We start from the raw sequence: 22,557 nt of genomic DNA on the forward strand, positions 1-22,557 counted from the left end.
TGTTTCTTGTCAAGATTTATGTAAAAGAAGATCTTCAAGAATTAGTTGGTGCTGACACTGGATGGATATAAGCAAAGTAACAAGTCCAGCTACATGAATAATTGTGTCCATTTTAAAGGAATTATAATTCTGCAGACGACATATGAACTCAGTTTTTATGTTTGCAACTAAATTCCTTCTTTTTTATGAGACAGAGTCTTGCTCTGTTGTCCAGGCTGAAGTGCCGTGGCACCATCTCAGCTCACTGTAACCTCTGCCTCCCAGGTTCAAGTGATTCTCCAGCCCCAGCCTCCCGAATGGCTGGGATTACAGGCATGCACCACCAGGCCCAGCTAATTGTTCTGTATTTTTAGTAGAGACAGGGTTTCACCATGTTGGCCAGGTTGGTCTCAAACTCCTGATCTCAAGTTATCCGCCTGCCTTGGCCTCCCAAAATACAGGGATTACAGGCATGAGCCACCTCACCCGGCCTGCAACTAAATGTCTAATTTGGTGAGTTACTGCATCTTTGATAAGTAGCACTCCTATGATTTCTTTTACTGATTATCATCTAGCAGGCATTCATTAGTCTTTTAGCTATTGCATGTCCTTCTCCAACGAATGAAATATAATAAGTTCATGTGTAAGATGCTTCAGTAGGTTTTTTTATTTCTACTTTGAAAATGGTAATACAAAAGCTTTGGCTTTTATAAAGTATATCATGTCTATGTTGAAAATATTCAATTCCCTTTCTTTTAAATTCTGACTGGTCTGAAAACGATGTGTCAACCTGATTGGCACTACAATAGTATTTGAAAATGTTCTATTGAATGAGATAAAATAAGGCAAGTGATTAACATCTCTAATGCCAAGGGAAAGAAAGAAGCTTTTGTCATACTTTCCTTTGTTATTTATAGTTTCAACCAGATTTCTCCCTTTCCCTGACTCAGCGAATTCTGATACTGATGTCAGCATCATCTTTTTCAGGATCTTCACATATGGGAACGTTAGAAAGCCAATCTTCTAGTCTCCCCTTTTTAAGCCAATGGAAGAGCCTAAAATTTAAAAACTACACATAAAACAAAATTTAATTTTAAGATAAAATATTAAATTCCTTTTTTTTTTTTTTGGAGACTGAGTCTCGCTCTGTCACCCAGGCTGGAGTATAGTGGTGTGATCTTGGCTCACTGCAACCTTTGCCTCCTAGGTTCAAGCAATTCTCCTGCCTCAGCCTCCCAAGTAGTTGGGACTACAGATGCGCCACCATGCCCAGCTGAATTTTTTGTATATATATATATATTTTTGAGACGGAGTCTTGTTCTGTCACTCAGGCTGGAGTGCAGTGGTGGTATCTCAGCTCACTACAACCTCTGCCTCCCAGGTTCAAGCAATTCTCCTGCCTCAGCCTCCCGAGTAGCTGGGATTACAGGTGTGCACCACCATGCCCGGCTAATTTCTGTATTTTTTTAGTAGAGACATGGGTTGGCCAGGCTGGTCTTGAACTCCTGACCTTGTGATCCGCACACTGTGGCCTCCCAAAGTTCTGGGATTACAGGCGTGAGCCACCGTGCCCGTCTGAATATTTTGCATTTTTAGTAGAGATGAGGTTTCACCATGTTGGCCAGGTTGGTCTGGAACTCCTGAGCTCAGACAATCCGCCCGCCTTGGCCTCCCAAAGTGCTAGAATTATAGGCATAAACCACCGTGTCCGGAAGACAAAATATTAAATTCTAGGCCGGGCGTGGTGGCTCATGCCTGTAATCCCAGCACTTTGGGTGGCCGAGACGGGCAGATCATGAGGTCAGAAGATCGAGGCCATCCTGGCCAACATGGTGAAACCCCACCACTACTAAAAATACATAAAATTAGCCGGGCATGGTGGCACGCACCTGTAATCTCAGCTACTCGGGAGGCTGAGGCAGGAGAATTTGCTTGAACCTGGGAGGTAGAGGTTGCAGTGAGCCGAGATCACACCACTGCACTCCACCCTGGGCAATAGAGCGAGACACCATCTCAAAAAAAAAAAAAAAAAATTGGCCGGGCGCGGTGGCTCAAGCCTGTAATCCCAGCACTTTGGGAGGCCGAGATGGGCGGATCACGAGGTCAGGAGATCGAGACCATCCTGGCTAACACGGTGAAACCCCGTCTCTACTAAGAAATACAAAAAATAGCCGGGCGAGGTGGCAGCGCCTGTAGTCCCAGCTACTCGGGAGGCTGAGGCCGGAGAATGGCGTGAACCCGGGAGGCGGAGCTTGCAGTGAGCTGAGATCCGGCCACTGCACTCCAGCCTGGGCGACAGCGCGAGACTCCATCTCAAAAAAAAAAAAAAAAAAAAAAAATTAAATTCTAAAAGAGTATCCCTTTCCGGCTGGGTGCAGTGGCCCGCGCCTGTAATCCCAGCACTTTGGGAGGCTGAGGTGGGCGGATCACCTGAGGTCAGAAGTTGGAGACCAGCCTTGTCAGAATGGTGAAACTCCGTCTCTACTAAAAATACAAAAATTAGCCAGGCGTGGTGGCGGACGCCTGTAATCCCAGCTACTTGGAAGGCTGAGGCAGGAGAATTGCTTGAACTCAGGAGGAGGAGGCTGCAGTGAACCCAGATCATGCCACTGCACTCCAGTCTGGGTGATAGAGCGAGACTTTCAAAAAAAAAAAAAAAAAAAAATTAAATAATGAGTGTCCCTTTTAGATAAAGTTCAAATATTTTAAAATGTTCTCAATATGTTAAAAAATATTCTTGTGAGACAAGCCAACAAACTGAACTTTTTTCTTATGTTTCCGTATAGATATTAGAACAACTTCAGGATTTCAAAAAAAACTCATTTATTAGGTGACAAGGAGGTTACAGAGATTAGAGCAGGTATAACTGAAGATAGCTTGTAAGTGTAGCTGTAGCTGGTGGGCCGGTTGAGGTTCTGGACTTCGCAGTGCAAAATAATTTAAAGTCCAAAGTAAAAGCAAGCAAAAGAGTTTATTGCAAAGCGAAAGTACACCCTGACAGCTGATCAGAGCGGGCTGCTCAAAGGTGAGACAGCATGCACTGACACTGGTGAAACTCCCTTTGTAGGAGTCTCACAGGATCATTCATGAAGAGGGGAGAACAGGTGTTGCTATTAAGCATGTTCTCTAGTTTTCTGGGGCCACGTGCGCTGTGGTTGTATATGCTAGTATATACATTGCATGTCTTATTAGTATCTTAAATCTTCACCCAGGGCTGTTTTTTTTTTGTTTTTTTTTGTTTTTTTTTTCCCTACTATTACAATGAGTATAATTCAGCCCAAGGATACTGATGGGTTTCTGCACTTGTGAGAATTTGGGGATTTTCCCTTTTGCTCTTCTACCTCTTTGCTGCAAAATTTTCTAACCAGGAGCCTGGGATGTGGTTTGTACACTACGGGCTGGTTTGTTCTATTTATTTAGCAAGTTTGTTCCCCTTGAAGGGAGGCTATGACCACCTATCTAACCTACCTCCTAGAAACACACTAGGAGTATTGAGGGCAAACTGCATTAATCTCTGAAAACGCACATATTTATGCCCTAAACCTACTACCTTAGAAAATTCTAGAAAACACAAGGATACTCCAGCATACATTTTACCAGCTAGTCAATCATCATCTAGCCTCTTGAAAACTCTGTACACTTCCAACAGAATGAGGGTGAAAACGGCAAATAACATGTAAGAAACGTTATCAATATTGACTTTGTGAATTCCCTAGAAGAGTATCAGGGACCCTGAGGTCACCAGACCACATTTCGAGAGCCACTGTACCAGATTCTGTTCTAGGTAAAAGCTGAAGCAATCCGCATGAATAAAACACTCTCTCTATGGGGAGCTGTTTACGTAGTGGCAACTGCGACCTGTTCTAAAGTGGAACAGAACCGAGCGCTGTGAGAGGGTGGGACGTGGAGACCTGTCCTTGCCCGCCGGGACAGGGGAGTGGGCTCCAGGAAGGTAACCTTTCAACTGCGACCTGCTGAGGAGGAGTCGGCAAGGGTGGCCGCCAACTACTTCTTTTTCCCGTCCACCCCCCAAATACCAGGAGGAGAGGGGCGGACGGGAAGCGACAGTGGCCGCCAGTCCCTGGCACGCGACGGGCTCTGAACCTGGCACGCCGAATCCTCAGGACAGCTCCGCTATCACGCAACTCCTCGGGTATGAGTCGCCAGGGCCGGAGCCGCGCGCGGCGCCGGGGACCCGCGTGAAATCGCCTGTGGGAAGTGGGCGGGTGGTGCGCGGTCCGGGGACAGTGAGAGGCGGTGGACCGGGCGGGGACGTCCCGAAAAAGGCGCGCTCAGGGAGACGCAACTCTTGACGCGGTCTCGGGCTACGCGCAGGCGGCTAGTGGGAAAGGGAGACCCTGGGAGACAATGCCTAACAGGGCGAGGCCCCTGGCGGCTTCCTCAGGAGAACTCACAGTTCTGGGGGATCCCGGAGCCACTACCCCGCTGCGAGAAAGGAGGTCCACTTCCGCGCGCAATCTCGGGCGAGTGGCCTTTTCCACCCCCGCGGTCTCTTGCGCACTCTGGTGGCCTCTGGCGAGAACGACACTGAACTGGTTCACGCGGGACGCCAATAAAGATTTCTTATTCAAAAAACAGGAAGTGCCTACGGAGGCCGGGCAGGCAGCGGCGGCTGGGCATGAAGCCGGGCGGCTACCGGATCGCGGGCGGCGGCGGCGATGAGCGACATAGTGGAGAAGACGTTGACGGCGCTGCCGGGACTCTTTCTGCAGAACCAGCCAGGTGGTGGGCCCGCGGCCGCCAAGGCGTCCTTCTCCTCGAGGCTAGGCAGCCTCGTCCGCGGCATCACCGCCCTCACCTCCAAGCACGTAGGTGCCCGCTGGCCCGGGAGCTCAGGGACATCGGAGTGAGGCCCCCGCGCCAGGAGGCCCTGGCCGGGCGGCGAGACTCCAAGGCCTCCGGGGTTAGCCCTCCGGCGGGGCTCAGGGGCTGCAGTGTCGGTTCGTCCTTTCGTCTGCCTGGAAGCTTCACTTTCCTGCTGGGACTGACAGCAAGGGAGGCCGAGTTTCCACAGTTGGTTCTGACACTGACTCTTTGGTCTGGGGCATATCTCTGTAACCTCTGACCCTCCTTGTGTTTTCTCAACGTTGGCGTGGAAAAGTACTGATACATAATTCATAGTGTTTTTGAGGATTGGGTGAGATGTCAAGCGTGTGAAAATACCCAGTGCGATGGAGGTGTCAGACATTGTTTACCTTCCACAAAGTTTTTTTCCCTATTCAGTTTCCTTCTCTCCCCCCATCCCTTCAACTGAACAACAGTTCAGATGTCGCATACCTGAACAGATCCTGTGAGCCTCATGTTGAATATCTTTGAGGAGCTTGAGGTTCTTGGGTTAGAACAACGTGTTGGGCAAAGAAAAAGCATAGTTCTCTTAAAATGTAAAATTTGCTAAGTTTGTGCCTCAAATGGGCTTTGAAAATGAGCAGTTATAAAAATTCTTAAGCTTTAAAAAATTTTTAATTTTTAGTGACGGAGTCTCGCTTTGTCCCCCAGGCTGGAGTGCAATGGTGCGATCTCGGCTTGCTGGAGCTTTAAGATTTTACAATTTTTTAATTTTTTTTTTTTTTTTTGAGATGAGGTCTCGCTCTGTTGCCCAGGCTGGAGTGCAGTGGCACCATCTTGGCTCACTGCAAGCTCCGCCTTCGGGTTCATGCCATTCTCCTGCCTCAGCCTCCCGAGTGGCTGGGACTACAGACGTCCGCCACCACGCCCGGCTAATTTTTTTTTTTTTTGTATTTTTTTTTTTGAGACGGAGTCTTGCTCTGTCACCCAGGCTGGAGTGCAGTGGCCGGATCTCAGCTCACTGCAAGCTCCGCCTCCCGGGTTCACGCCATTCTCCTGCCTCAGCCTCCGGAGTAGCTGGGACTACAGGCGCCCGCCACCTCGCCCGGCTAGTTTTTTGTATTTTTTTAGTAGAGACGGGGTTTCACCGTGTTAGCCAGGATGGTCTCGATCTCCTGACCTCGTGATCCGCTCGTCTCGGCCTCCCAAAGTGCTGGGATTACAGGCTTGAGCCACCGCGCCCGGCTTTTTTTGTATTTTTTAAGTAGAGATGGGGTTTCACCGTGTTAGCCAGGATGGTCTCGTGATCCGCCCGCCTCGGCGTCCCGATGGGCTGGGATTACATGTGTGAGCCACCGCGCCCGGCCTTAAAATTTTTTTTTGAGACGGAGTCTTGCTCTGTCGCCCAGGCTAGAGTGCAATGGTACGATCTCGGCTCTCTGGAGTCTCTGCCTCCCGGGTTCAAGCGATTCTCCTGCCTCAGCCTCCCAAGTAGCTGGGATTATAGGCGTAGGCCACCACACCCGGCTAATTTTTGTAGTTTTAGTAGAGACAGGGTTGGGCTGTCTGGTCTGGAACCATGTTTGACCATGTTGGGCTGGCTGGTCTGGAACTCCTGACCTCAAGTGATTCGTCCCCTTTGGCCTTCCAAAGTGCTGGGATTACAGGCATGAGCCACCGTGCTGGGCCCCCACAGGTGCTTGATGGTTGCACGGATTGTGTAGTATACCAATTCACAGCTACAAGGAGTTTATATCTTAAAAAGAGCACATATTAATGTCATTATTTGTTCAACAAACGTTTATGGGAACAAGGTTATGTGTTAGACACAGGAAAATAGAATTAAAGACATTCCCTTTTCCCAAGGAATTGGTCATTCGTTTTGGGCTTAAGTGTAAGTATGACTATAATGCAATATAAATGCTAAAAGAGAAGGAAAGACAGAAAAGAAGGTTTAAAAAAATTGTTTTTTGGTAGCTCAAATAAGTTGATGCTATACAGAGAGAAACTGCTTCACATTCCAGAATCATTCTTTGTGGGCTTTGTTTAGTTTTGTTTTTGAGATGGAGTCTTGCTCTATCACCCAGGCTGGAATGCAGTGCTGCAATCTTGGGTCACTGCAACCTCTGCCTCCTGGGTTCAAGTGATTCTCCTGCCTCAGCCTCCCTAGTCGCTGGGATTACAGGCACGCATCACCACATCTGGCTAATTTTTATATTTTTTGTGGAGATAGGGTTTCGCCATGTCTTGGGTCACTGCAACCTCTGCCTCCTGGGTTCAAGTGATTCTCCTGCCTCAGCCTCCCTAGTCGCTGGGATTACAGGCACGCATCACCAGACCTGGCTAATTTTTATATTTTTTGTGGAGATAGGGTTTCGCCATGTTGGCCAGGCTGGTCTTGAAGTCCTGACCTCAGGTGATCCACCTGCCTTGGCCTCCCAAAGTGCTGGGATTACAGGCGTGAGCCACCATGCCTGGCCATTTGTGGCCTTAATGTTGTTTTTCTTAAGGTTTTTGTCCTTTGCTAATTTTTAAGGGATGCTCAATAAAATTTTTTAAAAAGTTATTTTTGATCTTAAATAGCAGTTTGAAACTGTAGATAGGCATCCACGTGTGTCAGTGCTTCACTAGTGGCTTTTGAATAGCCATCTGATGAACATGTAATTCAGTGTGTAATTTAAAGGTAGCATGATTTTAGCCAAAAAAAGTTGGGCCAATTTTTTAAGTGCTTAGGAAGATAACATACAATGCAGACAGTAGAAGTGACCACATTGGTATATGTCTGAGATAGGAAGTGATGGAAAGGATTCGGGGAATGAGGAAAAGACAGGGAAGAAGAATGTAGTTTAAGGGGAAAATACCTATTTCTGTTTCTGCTTTCTTACCCTATTTCTTAATTCCATGAAGACTTTTTACTTCTAAGGGGAAGATGTGAGATGAGACTCTTTTCTTGGGCCAATACATGGAGAATTTCTATTCTCTCTTCACGTTTAATTTTTTTAAATTTTTTTTTTTTTGAGATAGAGTCTTGCTCTGTTGCCCAGGCTGGAGTTCAGTGGTACGATCTTGGCTCACTGCAACATTCACTTCTGGGTTCAAGCGATTCTCCTGCCGCTTTCTCAGCCTCCTGTGTATCTGGGATTACAGGATGCCCAGCTAATGTTTGTATTTTTAGTAGGGACGGGGTTTCGCCATGTTGGCCAGGCTGGTCTCAAGCTCCTGACCTCAAGTGATTCACCCGCCTTGGCCTCCCAAAGTGCTGGGATTACAGGCATGAGTTGCTGCTCCCGGCCTCCACCTTTAGTTTTTAAGAAACCATTTTCTGCTCTTCTGCCATTAAGGGGAAGTAACTGAGTAAAGAAAAGACGAAGGGGCCGGGCGCAGTGGCTCAAGCCTGTAATCCCAGCACTTTGGGAGGCCGAGGCGGGTGGATCACAAGGTCAGGAGATCGAGACCATCCTGGCTAATGCCGTGAAACCCCGTCTCTACTAAAAAAATACAAAAAACTAGCCAGGCGTGGTGGCAGGCGCCTGTAGTCCCAGCTACTCGGGAGGCTAAGGCAGGAGAATGGCGTGAACCCGGGGGGCAGAGCTTGCAGTGAGCCGAGATCGTGCCACTGCACTCCAGCCTGGGGCACAGAGCAAGACTCCGTCTCAAAAAAAAAAAAAAAAAAAAAGAAAAGAGGAAGGATGGGGTAGCCTGGAAATATTTATTCTCTCCAGGGATGGTTCTGAGGTTTGGAGATAGGGCTTTAGATAGATCATAAATACATAATATTTATAACTCTCCTTTAAAATAATGTTTCTTTTAAATTAAAAGTATTGTAAATTATATTTTTTCCTTTAGATAAATGCTGTTACGGTTTTAAAAGACAGTTAATTAAGCGTTTAAATATTTTCATTTTTCTCAGGAAGAAGAAAAATTAATCCAGCAGGAACTGAGTAGTCTGAAAGCAACTGTTTCTGCTCCTGCTACAACACTGGTAGGTTTGCATAGTCAGTGCCAACACATTTGAATTTGAAATCTAGTCTACTATGGACTCAATAGTGGCATCTAACTGATGATTGGTTGCTAAAATTTGATTTATCGTAGTCAAAATGAATTATAGATGGTAGCAACTTAGATGTTAACTTTAGCCTTTTATTGTTGACTGGTTTGCACCAGAACAAGATTTGCCTATGTGAAGTCAGGGCTAATGTGATGATGATTACATAAATGTGGAGATACTCTTGGGACCCTAGTGCTGATCTGATGTTTTTAATGTTATGCATTTGGAAAAGGTTGGGATATCAACATATTTTCAGACCTGAATTGATATATTGTAGGTATATTTAATTTTATTATGTAAGACCTAGTTGTTTTTAAACTTTGTTCTACATAATTTGATCTTTCAAACAATATTCAGCAACTATTTAATTAATGGTCATTCATTATTATGCAGGCCACTGTGGGGCTGTCCCAGCATAGCTAGATTAAAACCCAGTTTGATTTTTTTTCTTTCTTTTTTTTTTTTTTGAAATGAAGTCTTGCTCTGTTGCCCAGGCTGGAGTGCAGTGGCATGGCACGATCTCGGCTCACTGCAACCTCTGCCTCCTGGATTCAACCGATTCTCCTGCCTCAGGCTCCCGAGTAACTGGGACTACAGGTGCCCGCCACCATGCCTGGCTAATTTTTGTATTTTTAGTAGAGTTGGGGTTTTCACCATGTTGACCAGGCTGGTCTCAGACTCCTGACCTCAAGTGATCCACCTACCTCAGCCTCCCAAATCAAAGTATTAGGATTCCAGGCGTGAGCCACCGTGCCTAGCCTGATTTTTTAAAAATGAGATTTTGTTCCAAGCAACATTTGTTCAGCAAATATTTGGTGAGTGTCTTCAGTATACAAGCTACTGTGGGAATGTTTTCCCTCTCTGCCAGTAAAAATATCAGGGTGATCATTTTGCATAAGCACATGATCGCGAATTTGAAAAGCACTTGTAAAGTCTGAGAGAATGAATATGTTTTCTTTTGTGGTCATAATAATAGTTTGTGGCAAATAAAACTCAAAACATAATCTGATATATCTGTGTGTGTGTATATATGTATGTTTGTGTGTATACATGTATGTGTGTCTGTGTGGCTATGGATAAAATAATTATGCTTCATAGTACTAGATAGAATTGTTAAACATAAATCGTTTTTGTTGGATTTCCATTTTTTATGATTGGCATCAGTACATAGTTTTCCTTGTTCCAAGGCAGAAACCTGAAGTTGGGCAGAACTAAGTTAAATAGGTAGAAATTAGGAAGGCAGAGTTTGAAAGGAAGATTTTACAACACTATGACCATCCAACTCTGTGTATATCTTACAGAGTAGTCTGTCCCAGCGTTGTTCATGTAAAGGTTGGCTGTCAGAGAAATTGTAAAGAGAATTCCTGCATTGGGGAATGCACTTTCATCTCTAAAAATAAATGCATGAGATGTAATCTCACTTAGACAAAGTTGGTAATGACTTTTGAAAAACTCTGAGATAAAATGTTACAAATCTAGGGTTGAAACTTAATGGCTTAAATGAACACTTTCACTCCTAATTAATGTAGAAGTCTGAAGAGGGACTTCCATTATTTTTTGTTTATCTTTTGTTTGTTTTCTCAGTATTCTGTAGCCTTTTTTTGGGCGGGGGGACGGGGTGGGAGGATGGAGTCTTGCTCTGTTGCCCAGGCTGGAGTGCAATGGCGTGATTTTTGCTCACTGCAACCTCTGCCTCTCGGGTTCAAGCGATTCTCCTGCCTCAGCCTCCCAAGTAGCTGGGATTACAGGCGCGGGCCATCACGTCTGGCTAATTTTTGTATTTTTTTAGAGATGGGGTTTCACCATGTTGGCCAGGCTGGTCTCAAACCCCTGACCTCAGGTGATCTGCCCTCCTCAGCTTCCCAAAGTGCTGGGATTACAGGAGTGAGTCACTGCACCCTGCTAGTATTTTGTAGTCTTAATTAATGTATTAATGAGTTAACTTTTGCTGCTTTAAGCACAAGTGACCTGAGTTAAATCTCATTCCCTTAAGATTTTCCTATGGTTTCTCTTTAAACTCTTTATATTTATATTAAACATTATCATCATTGCTTTCAAATATTCAATTTTACTGTTTCCTAAGCATTTTGTGATTTAATAATCCTGTAATATGCTAACCCTAATTAATTTTGACATATTAAAATAGTCTATGTCGCCAGGTGTGGTGGCTCACACCTGTAATCCCAGCAATTTGTGGGGCCTAGGTGGGTGGATCATTTGAGGTCAGGAGTTTGAGACCAGCCTGGCCAACATGGTGAAACCCCATCTCTACTAAATATACAAAAATTAGCTGGGCGTGGTGGTATGCACCTGTGGTCCTGGCTACTCGAGAGGCTGAGGCATGAGAATCGCTTAAACCCGGTAGGTGGAGGCTGCGGTGAGCCAAGATCTTGCCACTGTACTCCAGCCTGGGCGACAGAGTGAGACTCTGTTTCAAAAAAAAAAAAGTCTATGAGCTTTTTGTTATTTTGAAACACATTTTATTTATATATTTTATTTCTGATTAAAATTTTCCATAAATATTGATAATGCAAATATCTTAGTGATAAAACAAATTTTTTAGCATCTCTTAAAAATTTTTGGCTTGCATTGAAGATATTAAAAGACCCCATTAGAAAACTAAATATTATTACAATAGCTATGCCATTAATGAAATCATGCCCCTCAGTTTATAATTGTGAGTTTTTAAAAAAGAGTGCCTATAAAGCAAACTATTCCGTATTGTACTTAGCACAATAATTCTGAGGAAAATCTAGGTGCAATTTGGTTTTCCAATGTGAAAAATATTTTTGTTACAGAAATTATTACCAACTTGTGGGAATTTTATGGATATTTTCGTTTGACAAAGTCTACTAAAATTATGTGCTGTATTTTAGAAGCCAAGTAAGATGACCATGATGAAATCTTGTGTGATGACCCCATGTATCACATTATAACCAAATTTTTCACTAGGGGCACATAGAAATAGCTACAGTTGATTTATTTTATAGTAGTGCCACTAACAAAATAGTGAGATAATTTTACTAAAAGTAATACTATTAGTAAGATTGGGAGCAATTTTTATTTATAAAGTCTGATATTGGGTGATTAGTTTGTAATATATATGTTATTTCTTCAGTGCCAGGATTAAAGGATTCTCCTGTTAAATTATGAGAACATAGTAAAACAATCTAAATATTCTATTTATTTATACGGCTATTTTGCTTTTCAGAAAATGATGAAGGAATGTATGGTGAGACTTATATATTGTGAAATGCTTGGATATGATGCTTCCTTTGGCTATATTCATGCAATCAAGTTAGCCCAACAAGGAAACCTCTTAGAAAAAAGAGTAGGTATGTATGTGTTTAAGACTTTCATGCTTTCATGTTGTCCTTGAAGTTCCAACTATTATGCAAAATGAATGATGGCAGGTATATAGTATGTTTTTAGAATACTGTATTATAATTTCTAAAACTTTAAAAGATCACACTTCAGAAACTCAAAGCCATTTATAGGAAATCAGTTTTCCTGATTCGTAGCATTTTGGAGTTAAAGAGAAGACTAAAAGTTACTTGGTCTTGTGATGGCAGTTAGATGACTATATATGTCAGAACTCATTGAACCATACATTTAAATATTTTTGTATATAAATTATATGTCTATAAAGCTGACTTTTTTTGTATATAAATTATATGTCTATAAAGAGCTGATTTTTTTTTTTTTTGAGACAGATTCTCTCTGTATTGCCCAGGCTAGAGTGTACTGGCGGGATCTCTGCTCACTGCAACCTCTGTCTCCAGGTTCAAGTGATCCTCCTACCTCAGCCCCCTGAGTAGCTGGGACTAAGCTGTGTGCTACCATGCCTGGCTAATTTTTGTGTTTTGTTTTTGTGGAGATGGGGTTTCACCATGTTGCCTAGGCTGGTCTTGAACTCCTGGGCTCAAGTGATCCGCCTGCCTTGGCCTCCCAAAGTGCTGGGATTATAGGTGTGAGCCTCTGCGCCTGGGCAATAGAGCTGATATTAAGAAGTCTGTTTAATCTTATTAGTTTAATGATCAGAAATGATTCTTTATAGAATAAAACTGAAATTTACTAAAGTAATTTTAAATGTCTTGTTCTTAGATTCTCAAATGTTAGCTATGAGGATTGGCAGTGTCGTTTAAAAAAATTTCTATAGTTAACCTTTAGGGCTATTAGGAAAAATTCTTTTAAGCAATTAAATACTCTGTTCATAAATGTTCAGCTTTATATCAGAATCTCAAGAAGGAAGCATTTTAGAATAGTAAAGGGTAGAACATGTTCTTTATTCAGAGAAGTTGATAATGTCATGTCATTAGGGACTAGCATTATTCATAAATTATATTGCTCTGTGCTATCAGATGATGGGGTGGAGGTGACAGATGTCTTGGTAAACTTTCTGAGACTGAATGCACACAATATTCCACTTGTGGAACCCCACTCCGCCCAAAACACTCTTCAAATTTTATTTCTCCTGTGATCACTCAAGCGGCTCCTACCATCTGTTACCTTTCTTGTTATCTTTTCATATATTAATGTCTTAGCTCCTGAACTAATTTTAAGATCCCTAAAGGCAGGTATTTTTTTTTGAGCTATTAAATTAGTTTTTATTAGTAATTTGCTTTTCTTAAAACTTTAATTTTTTTTTAAACATTATACAAATTGGAATGTAAGCTCTTCCAGTCATACTCACTATTTTCAGTTTTCATCCCAACTGAAAGATCAGGAGATCGAGACCATCCTGGCTAACATGGTGAAACCCCGTCTCTACTAAAAATACAGAAAATTAGCCAGGTGTGGTGGCAGGCACCTGTAGTCCCAGCTACTCAGGAGGCTGAGGCAGGAGAATGGCGTGAACCCGGAAGGCGGAGCTTGCAGTGAGCCAAGATCGCGCCACTGCACTCCAGCCTGGGCGACAGAGCCAGACTCCGTCTAAAAAAAAGAATTAAGGTTTCATTGGGATGGTCTTTGGATTAGTTTGTTGGCCTTGGTATTGGTGACTTGGGAATGGGTGATACCTTAGCTGAACAGATGATTTATCAGCAATCTGATAAGACAATCTCCACTTTAAATGCTTCCTGGGGGCCTGAGTGTGGTGGCTCACTCCTGTAATCCTAGCACTTTGGGAGGCAAAGGTGGGAGGAATCACTTGAGTCTGGGAGTTTGAGACCAGCCTGGGTAACATAGTGAGACCCTGTTTCTACTTAAAAAAAAAAAAAAAAGCTCGGTGTGATGGTGCACGCCTATGGTCCCAGCTACTTAGGAGGCTGAGGTGAAGGATTGCTTGAGTTTGGAAGGTAGAGGCTGCAGTGAGTTTTGATCATGCCACTGCCTTCCAACCTGAGTGAGACTCCGTCTCAGAAAACAAAACAAAACAAATGCTTTCTGGGATTTTCCTAATCGCTTTCTTGGCCTGGGTCAGATTTGTTTCAACTCTTGTGATTGTGGGAGTAATAGCTCTGCTTCTCTGACCTCTAGTGAAGGTGTTGGAATTGGTCATGCTACTACCTCTTGATTGTGAGAATAGGAAGTTTCTGTTTTCTCCTGTTCCGTAGTGGACACAGACAGCATGGATGCTGGGTAATGATGGGTATAATTAACATTAGAATCCCTGATGAAAGAGCTGAAAGAATTGAGAAGAATGAAAAACAACGAGCATGGAGTCAGGGAATCAGGTCTCAAGATAGACTATGTGGAGAGGCAGTAAAATACGGGGGTTTAAGATATGGACTGACTTCAACTGTCTGCGTTTGAGTCCTGGCTCCACCATGTGATAGGTGTGGACCTTAGGAAATTGCCCTTTTTTGGATCTCTTTTTTTTTTTTTTTTTTTTTGAGATGGAGTCTTGCTCTGTCACCCAGGCTGGAGTACAGTGGCGCTATCTTGGCTCACTGCAAGCTTCACCTCCCGGGTTCACGTCATTCTCCTGTCTCAGTCTCCCGAGTAGCTGGGTCTACAGGCGCCCGCCACCATGCCTGGCTAATTTTTTGTATTTTTAGTAGAGATGGAGTTTCACCATGTTAGCCAGGATGGTCTTGATCTCCTGACCTCGTGATTTGCCTGCCTTGGCCTCTCAAAGTGCTGGGATTACAGGTGTCAGCCACCATGCCCAGCTTGAGTCTCATTATTATATACGGATAAAAATGCCTATATATGCCTATATATAGCCTATGAGATTAATTGGGTGGTTGTGAGGATTAAATAAGTAATGCTTATAAAGTGCTTGACCCATAGTGACTGTCTCATTAAAGTGTTAGTTATTATCATTGTGAAGCCTGACTGAGAAAATTCCTTGGAGAATCTAGATTCTATGTACATGACATTTGTCATAGTGTTAATACATTTCCTCAATCTTAAAATGTACTTTAAAAATGTTTTAATATTATTGCAATAAAAATGCTTATTTAAGCCAATGAGTACATTTAATGTGGCAGACAGCGTTTCTTTCCTGAATAATTGTTATTCCTTCAATTGAGAAAATAAGGTATTGTGTGTGGCTTAATATATTTAGTATATTATTTACATCATGCAGGTTGACATTAGGACATTAGGTGGCTAGCTCACTCAATACAAAGAGCTAGTAACTCAGTATTAACTGTAGTGATTAGGGTTTTTTTTGTTTTTTTTGCTTTTTTTTTACTGTAGTGATTAGTTTTTGAATGATATGTTTGGCTATAAAATAGCATTTCTAAAATAGAGAATGCTTTGATTGATAATGTAAAGATTTGCACAAAAAATAGAAGGCATGTCTTCTTGGTGCCATTTATAAGATTTTAAGTTGATACACATAGTGTCTATTCCATTTCTGGAATATCCTATGAAATAAATAATTCTGGAAGATTTCAGGATGAAGAATACCTGAAATCTTCCTTACTGAAGGTTTTTAACCTTGTATTTTGCAATTTGTTTTTATATTTACTTGTTACTGGTATCTTTGATACTTACAGGACTGCTTTAATTTCTTGTGAAAAGTCTATTTTTGGTAGGTAGTAATGAGACTTTTCCCTCAATTTTTATAGGTTATTTGGCTGTTTCCTTATTTCTACATGAAAGTCATGAATTATTGCTTCTCCTTGTGAATACAGTTGTAAAGGTATTGTATGTTGGTTAATATGAAGTCATAATTCTTGTCAGCACCTGACATTTCTCCTCGATCATATTCAGTTAGATGATATTAGAAGAAAGTGGGCTTGCAGAATGGGCTTAGAAGAATCTTTTAGATCAGTTTCTGTGTCTATAAAATGGAGTTAAATAATAGAACTTACGGAGTTGTGAGGATTAAATGAAATACACGTGAAGTAGTAGCTGCTGCTCTTCTTGTTATAATTTCATTGTAAAACACAGAGTTAGAACTAAAGTCCAGGTCTCTGAGCTGTTAGTTTAGGTATATTTTCCATGCTGTTATCTTTTTTTCTAGGATCTGTTCTAAAGGGATATAGATATAAACTGAATAATTGAAGTCTTTTTTTTTTTGAGACGGAGTCTGGCTCTGTCGCCCAGGCTGGAGTGCAGTGGCCGGATCTCAGCTCACTGCAACCTCCGCCTCCTGGGTTTACGCCATTCTCCTGCCTCAGCCTCCGGAGTAGCTGGGACTACAGGCGCCCGCCACGTCGCCCGGCTAGTTTTTTGTATTTTTTTAGTAGAGATGGGGTTTCACCATGTTAGCCAGGATGGTCTCGATCTCCTGACCTCGTGATCCGCCCATCTCGGCCTCCCAAAGTGCTGGGATTACAGGCTTGAGCCACCGCGCCCGGCCTAATTGAAGTCTTTAAAGTTTAAAAAGTCATTTAAAAAAAGAATAGAATATAATCAACTGAAATGTAGAGATAATAAAAACAATCCACACTCACAATATTTTCTGTTTAACTTCCAAATCAGAATGATAATGAGATGTAATTGAGTTGTTGAGCTTTTTATCTTGTGTCAATATTTTGATACGTGAGAGAGAGAGAGAACAGTATTTTCTGAACTTTAAGTCATATACTATATTAAGGTTACTAGTAGCTTAAATTTTTTCCAAACTTAAAAAACATATTTTTAGGTTCTATTAGAATGGTTTATAAACCATATGGATAGATAAGTACATATGAATGTGTGCATTTTATTGTGAATATTCCAAAATCACTTCCTTTTAAACTTACATTCATATTATTGTTGATTAATAAGAAAAACTCATAAAATTGTTTTATTATTGGTTTAGAAAAGTTTTAAAGGCTGTAATAAAGGAGACTACTTTGGCTAGATTCAGAACAGAGATACAGTTTCCTCTTGTATCAGTTGCTCTTTGGCTTTATTTATCTACTGACTCTATTAAGGCAAATGAAACAAATAGGAGCATTCCAATAAAATATGCCATAAATTTGGATGTACAAATTAATTATAAATAGCACAAAATTACTAAGTATATAGGACCATTACAGTGTTGAATTTGCCATTCCTAGTTTCAGTATTTACACTGAATGTTTTCTTTCCTTAATGTTGTACCAGGATCTGCAGAGCACTAACCTAGTAGAAGTGTGTATGGCACTAACTGTTGTTAGCCAGATTTTCCCCCGAGAAATGATTCCAGCTGTTCTTCCATTAATAGAAGATAAACTTCAACATTCTAAGTAAGTAAATTCTTTGGGAATAGGTGTCTATGCCATATATTTCAGAACAGAAGTTTATGCTAGAAAATTTATTATAACTTCAGTGCTACCAGGATAGAGATTATTCTTTGACTGCTAGGAATAATACAAAAATCTTAAGTAGGATCATCTTTATTTTTATGTGGGTTTAGGGAAATGTTAGACAGCTTTCTAAAGTTAAACTAAGAGACAGTGAGGCCTAGTGTCCAGGAATCCTTGGCTTTCCTCCCAGTTCTACCACTAATGAGCAGTGGTCTTGTTTTTCCTTGGCTATATGGGGTTGGTTGAAGCTCCTTAGTTCTCCCAAAGTTGTTTTGGGGATAAAGTAAAATAATGAAAGACATATGGAAATTGTGCAAGTGTAGTGAATGCAAAGCTTCAGTGTAGTGGGAAGATGCTTTTTGTTTTTTTTTTTTGAGACAGTCTCACTCCGTTGCCTAGGCTGGAGTGCAATGGCACGATCTCGGCTCACTGCAACCTCTGCCTCCCAGGTTCAAGCAATTCTCCTGCCTCAGCCTCCCAAGTAGCTGGGATTACAGGCACCTGACACCACACCCGGCTAATTTTTTTTTTTTTAAATAGAGGCTGGATTTTGCCATGTTGGCCAGGCTGGTCTTGGAACTCCTGACCTCAGGTAATCCACCTGCCTCGGCCTCCCAAAGTGCTGGGATTACAGGTGTTAGCCACCACACCCGGCCCAGGAAGATGCTTTTTATATCAAAACCACAGCATTTTAATCCTGTTTTACAGCCGAATGTATACAAACTTAATTTACTTTGTAGTATTTTCCTAATCTTCTCTTGTAAGTTTCCTTAACAGTCTCCTTATCAGTTTGAACTTACTTGTTCACTGTATTTGAATTATTAATATTTTGTTTTTGACCAAGCTCCTTTATGTAATAATTTTAATTAATGAATTAATTAATTTTTTTGATACGGAGTCTCATCTGTTGCCCAGGCTGCAGTGCAGTAGAGGGATCTTGGCTCACTGCAACCTCCACCTCCCAGGTTCAAGCAGTTCTCTGCCTCAGCCTCCCAAGTAGCTGGAATTACAGGAACACGCCACCATGCCCAGCTAATTTTTTGTATTTTTAGTGGAGACAGGGTTTCACCATCTTGGCCAGGCTGGTCTTGAACTCCTGACCTTGTGATCCACCCGCCTTGACCTCCCAAAGTGCTGAGATTACAGGTGTGAGTCACTGTGCCTGGCTCATAATTTTTAAAGTTGGAAAAGGTTTGCAATCATTGTGATTATGGTATGTCAGTTATATATTCTTGATAAAGATTTTTTTGTTACTCATACAACATTTATTTTATATACTTTAAATCAGTATTTTTAATGTTCTAAGATTGCAAAATGTTGTCTTATAGCTTGTATTCTTTTTTTTTTTTGAGATGGAGTCTTGCTTGTTGCCCAGGCTGGAGTGCAGTGGCGTGATCTTGGCTCACTGCAACCTCCGCCTCCTGGGTTCAAGCGATTCTTCTGCCTCAGCCTCCTGAGTAGTTGGAACTACAGGTGCCCACCCCTATGCCTGGCTAATTTTTGTAGTTTTAGTAGAGACAGGGTTTCACCATATTGGCCAAGCTGGTCTCGAACTCCTGACCTCGTGATCCACCTGCCTTGGCCTCCCAAAGTGCTGGGATTACAGGCGTGAGCCACCACGCCCGGCCAGCTTGTATTCTTTAAGAAATATTGGATCATGAATCTTCCAGCCAAAATGATAGCTTTTACCAAGAATTACAGAATAACTTCATAGGTCTTTCAGACTTTTTATATATTGTATGTCATATCTGTGTTTAGAACAGAGGATGATTATGGACAATTAATTATTGGAAATATTCACTTTTTAAAGATTTATAAGGTGATCTGATTATACCAGCAGCATATTTTTGCTTAACTTTTTCTCACCACTACTTTTGTGGTAACCCTACTTACTGACCAGTTGTATGAAATCTTTCTGAGAATTGAAAGGGCCCTTTTCAATTTTTTCTTTATTGCTTTGCATTTAGTCTAATTTCAAGTCCTGGCTAGAGGGCTAGAGTTTAGACTTTGTGAAACTCTGCTTCTGCAGTTACGGCCGTATTCAGCCCCATGGTCTGGAGTAAAGAGCTGAAGAATATGGGGCAGAGCTATAGGTAAACCAGTAGATGTCACAAAGAATATGTGAAACAAGGCTTGAATTCAACTTTTGAATCCCTGGCCGTATTTCATCATACCAACCCCAGAGCCTGAATCTAGGTCTCTCGTCTTATGTTAGTACCACCACTTGAGGCCAGGCCTATGAATTCCTGGGCCTATTCAGAGTTGTTTTTTTTTTTTTCCCCTCACCTCATTTAGATATTCTCCCCTAGAATTAATATCAGTTATCATGCAATGGCAATACACTGCGATGTGGCTTGCATTCACCACAGTATTAATACTAACAGTGAATCTGTTGTTAATCTGCTTTTCTTTTTTTTTTTTTTTTTTTTTTTTTGTGAAAAGAGTTTTCCATTATGGCGTAGCTTGCCTAGGAAGATAAGAGTTGTTTATTAATGGAATTTGTATGACCACTTACTAAGAATCTTATAAAAGGTGTTCTTGAGTGGAACACAAAGGATTGCATTGAATAATCTCAGTCTTGATATTCTATGACAGAAATATCTGTTAGGAACCCTAAAAGTAAATACTTCACTTTTGTGATGTTTGCTGCTCTTCTGAGCACTGCCAGCATAGTCTGCAAAAAGAGATATGTAGATATAGACAGAGAGAATAACAAGGAAGAAGCTTCCTTGGAAACTACATCATGAACATAGGATGGCATTTCTTTATTTTTGTTTCTGTGTGCTAGACGTTATCTGCTACAGATGAAGTGCAGGACTAGTATATACTTTTCTTCTTTATTATCATGAGGTTTTGAAACAGATGAACTGGGCAAGGAGAGGAGTAACATCTTTTTATTCCATGTGTGTCCTGTATTCCTCCCCTCTGTCCTCCAAAGTATTTGGAGTCTGCTATCCAGTGATAGATATATTAAAAAAAAGAAGCAAAGAAAGCTACTATTTTAGAGTAAGAATGTTAATGAGTTTTTTTTCTTTTCTTTCCTTTTTTTCTTTTTTCTTTTTTTTTTTGAGACAGAGTCTCACTCTGTCACCCAGGTTGGAGTGCAATGGCACAATCTTGGCTCACTGCAACTTCTGCCTCCCAGGCTCAAGTGATTCTTGTACCTCAGCCACCCAAGTAACTGGGACTATAGGTGTGTACCACCACATCTGGCTAATTTTTGTATTTTTAGTAGAGACAGGGTTTCGCCATGTTGGCCAGGCTGGTTTTGAACTCCTGGCCTCAAGTGATCCCCCTACCTCAGCCTCCCAAAGTGCTGGCATTACAGGCCAAAGATTTTTCATATTAATAAAAAGACTTTAATATTACTAGCTGAAATTACCTATTACTTAAACTTACTGTTGACTTTTTTTTCCAATTTTTAGAGATACGTCTTTTAAAAATGGAATTAGAGAATTAAGAACTTTGTTTTTCTTGTTTTTTTTTAAATCTCAAAGCAATATATGCTTGTTACAAAAAAAATTCTCTAACTGTATAAATATATAACATGGGCAGTTAAAGTTTTGAGACTTTACTTCCTAGAGGTAACTACTTTTTATAATTTGGTATATTAGAATAAATAAATTAATAACCAATGTATAATTATCTCTTTCTTTGTAAATTAAAGCAATGAGCCAGTATTTTGAAATCATCTGGCCCATAATCTTTCAAAGTAAATACTCGAAAATTCAGATTGTCTTGTTTAAATTTCATTTTTTGTCTTCAGGGAGATTATACGAAGAAAAGCTGTTCTGGCATTATACAAATTCCATCTCATTGCTCCTAATCAAGTACAACATATTCATATTAAGTTTCGGAAAGCACTTTGTGACAGAGATGTTGGGGTCATGGCTGCCTCCTTGCATATATATCTTAGAATGATTAAGGTAAGTTGGAAATTTTAGCAAGTACTGAGTAGTTACCATTAGAAAAATACAATTACGGGATTAAAAAGAAACAGATATTTTGGTAAAATGCTTAGTTAATGTTTTATAATTTTATTATTGACCTTTGATTTAGTAATTTTGCAAGTTATGAGTTGTAGGCACATTACGGAATTTTTTTTTTTTTTTTAATGCCTAAAATTTTTTGATGTCACTAAACAGGTGTGGAAAAATGGTAGCAATGGAAGTTGTCTTAAGTTTTCAGATTTGTGTTTTTCAAGCAGTAATTCTCTTTTATATAGCTTCATGGGATGCATACCATTTTATAGAAATGAGGGGAACCAGTGGGGGTTGTGCAAGCTATAGATTGTAGTGTTGATGCCATATATTGATACTGTGTCATACGAGGAAAGAGGGTTGAATGTTATGGTAAAACAGATTTCTAAATGGCGATGATGGGTTTATACTAATTCATCCTTAGTGTATTTAGCCTGAAACCATTTGTGTTCAAATATACATACTTGTAACAGATTTCATGGCACCTACTATAACAAAATAGAATATGCTATTGAACTCATTTAAAGTTATATTGTTTCTTATGTGTTGTGTTCTCAAACAGTACAGTTTAAATAGATGTTCAATATTAAATTTTATTTTTTCCCTAACATTTACTAAAATTTGAAAGAGCTTTATTTCCCTTCCAAAAATTTTCCCTTGATACATAATACAAATTAGAATAAAGAATCTAATGTTCCTTTTAAGGAGTGTGGATCTAATTTCCCCAGTCCAAGAGATTACTCAGATAGATAATCAAGGCACACTCCTTCAGAAACAAATATTTTTAGGTACCGTGTGGCTAATTAATTTTTAATTGGCAGGCACACTGATTTTGGGGACTTTTTTTTTTTTCTGAGATGGAGTTTCGCTTTTGTTGCCCAGGCTGGAGTGCAATGGCACGATCTCAGCTTACCACAACCTCCACCTCCTGGGTTCAAGCGATTCTCCTGCCTCAGCCTCCCGAGTAGCTGGGATTACAGGCATGTGCCACCACGCCCAGCTAATTTTGTATTTTTGGGAGAGTCAGGGTTTCACCATGTTGGTCAGGCTGGTCTCGAACTCCCGACCTCAGGTG

General features: G+C 41.1%; 1 protein-coding gene across 1 annotated transcript in view; it reads left to right on the forward strand.

Moving 5' to 3' along the window:
- Positions 1-4,569: 4,569 nt before the first annotated feature.
- Positions 4,570-22,557, forward strand: part of AP4E1 (adaptor related protein complex 4 subunit epsilon 1) — a 90,137-nt gene continuing 72,149 nt past the window's right edge. Inside the window, exons 1-6 of the mRNA XM_025390797.1 lie at positions 4,570-4,808; positions 8,696-8,767; positions 12,045-12,168; positions 15,853-15,926; positions 17,321-17,442; positions 21,269-21,428. Of these exons, the coding sequence (XP_025246582.1) occupies positions 4,659-4,808; positions 8,696-8,767; positions 12,045-12,168; positions 15,853-15,926; positions 17,321-17,442; positions 21,269-21,428 (702 nt within the window). The 5' untranslated portion in view covers positions 4,570-4,658. The remainder of the gene's footprint in view (positions 4,809-8,695; positions 8,768-12,044; positions 12,169-15,852; positions 15,927-17,320; positions 17,443-21,268; positions 21,429-22,557) is intronic.

This window comes from Theropithecus gelada, chromosome 7a (genome assembly GCF_003255815.1).
Source record: "Theropithecus gelada isolate Dixy chromosome 7a, Tgel_1.0, whole genome shotgun sequence".
NCBI classification, from domain to species: Eukaryota; Metazoa; Chordata; class Mammalia; order Primates; family Cercopithecidae; genus Theropithecus; species Theropithecus gelada.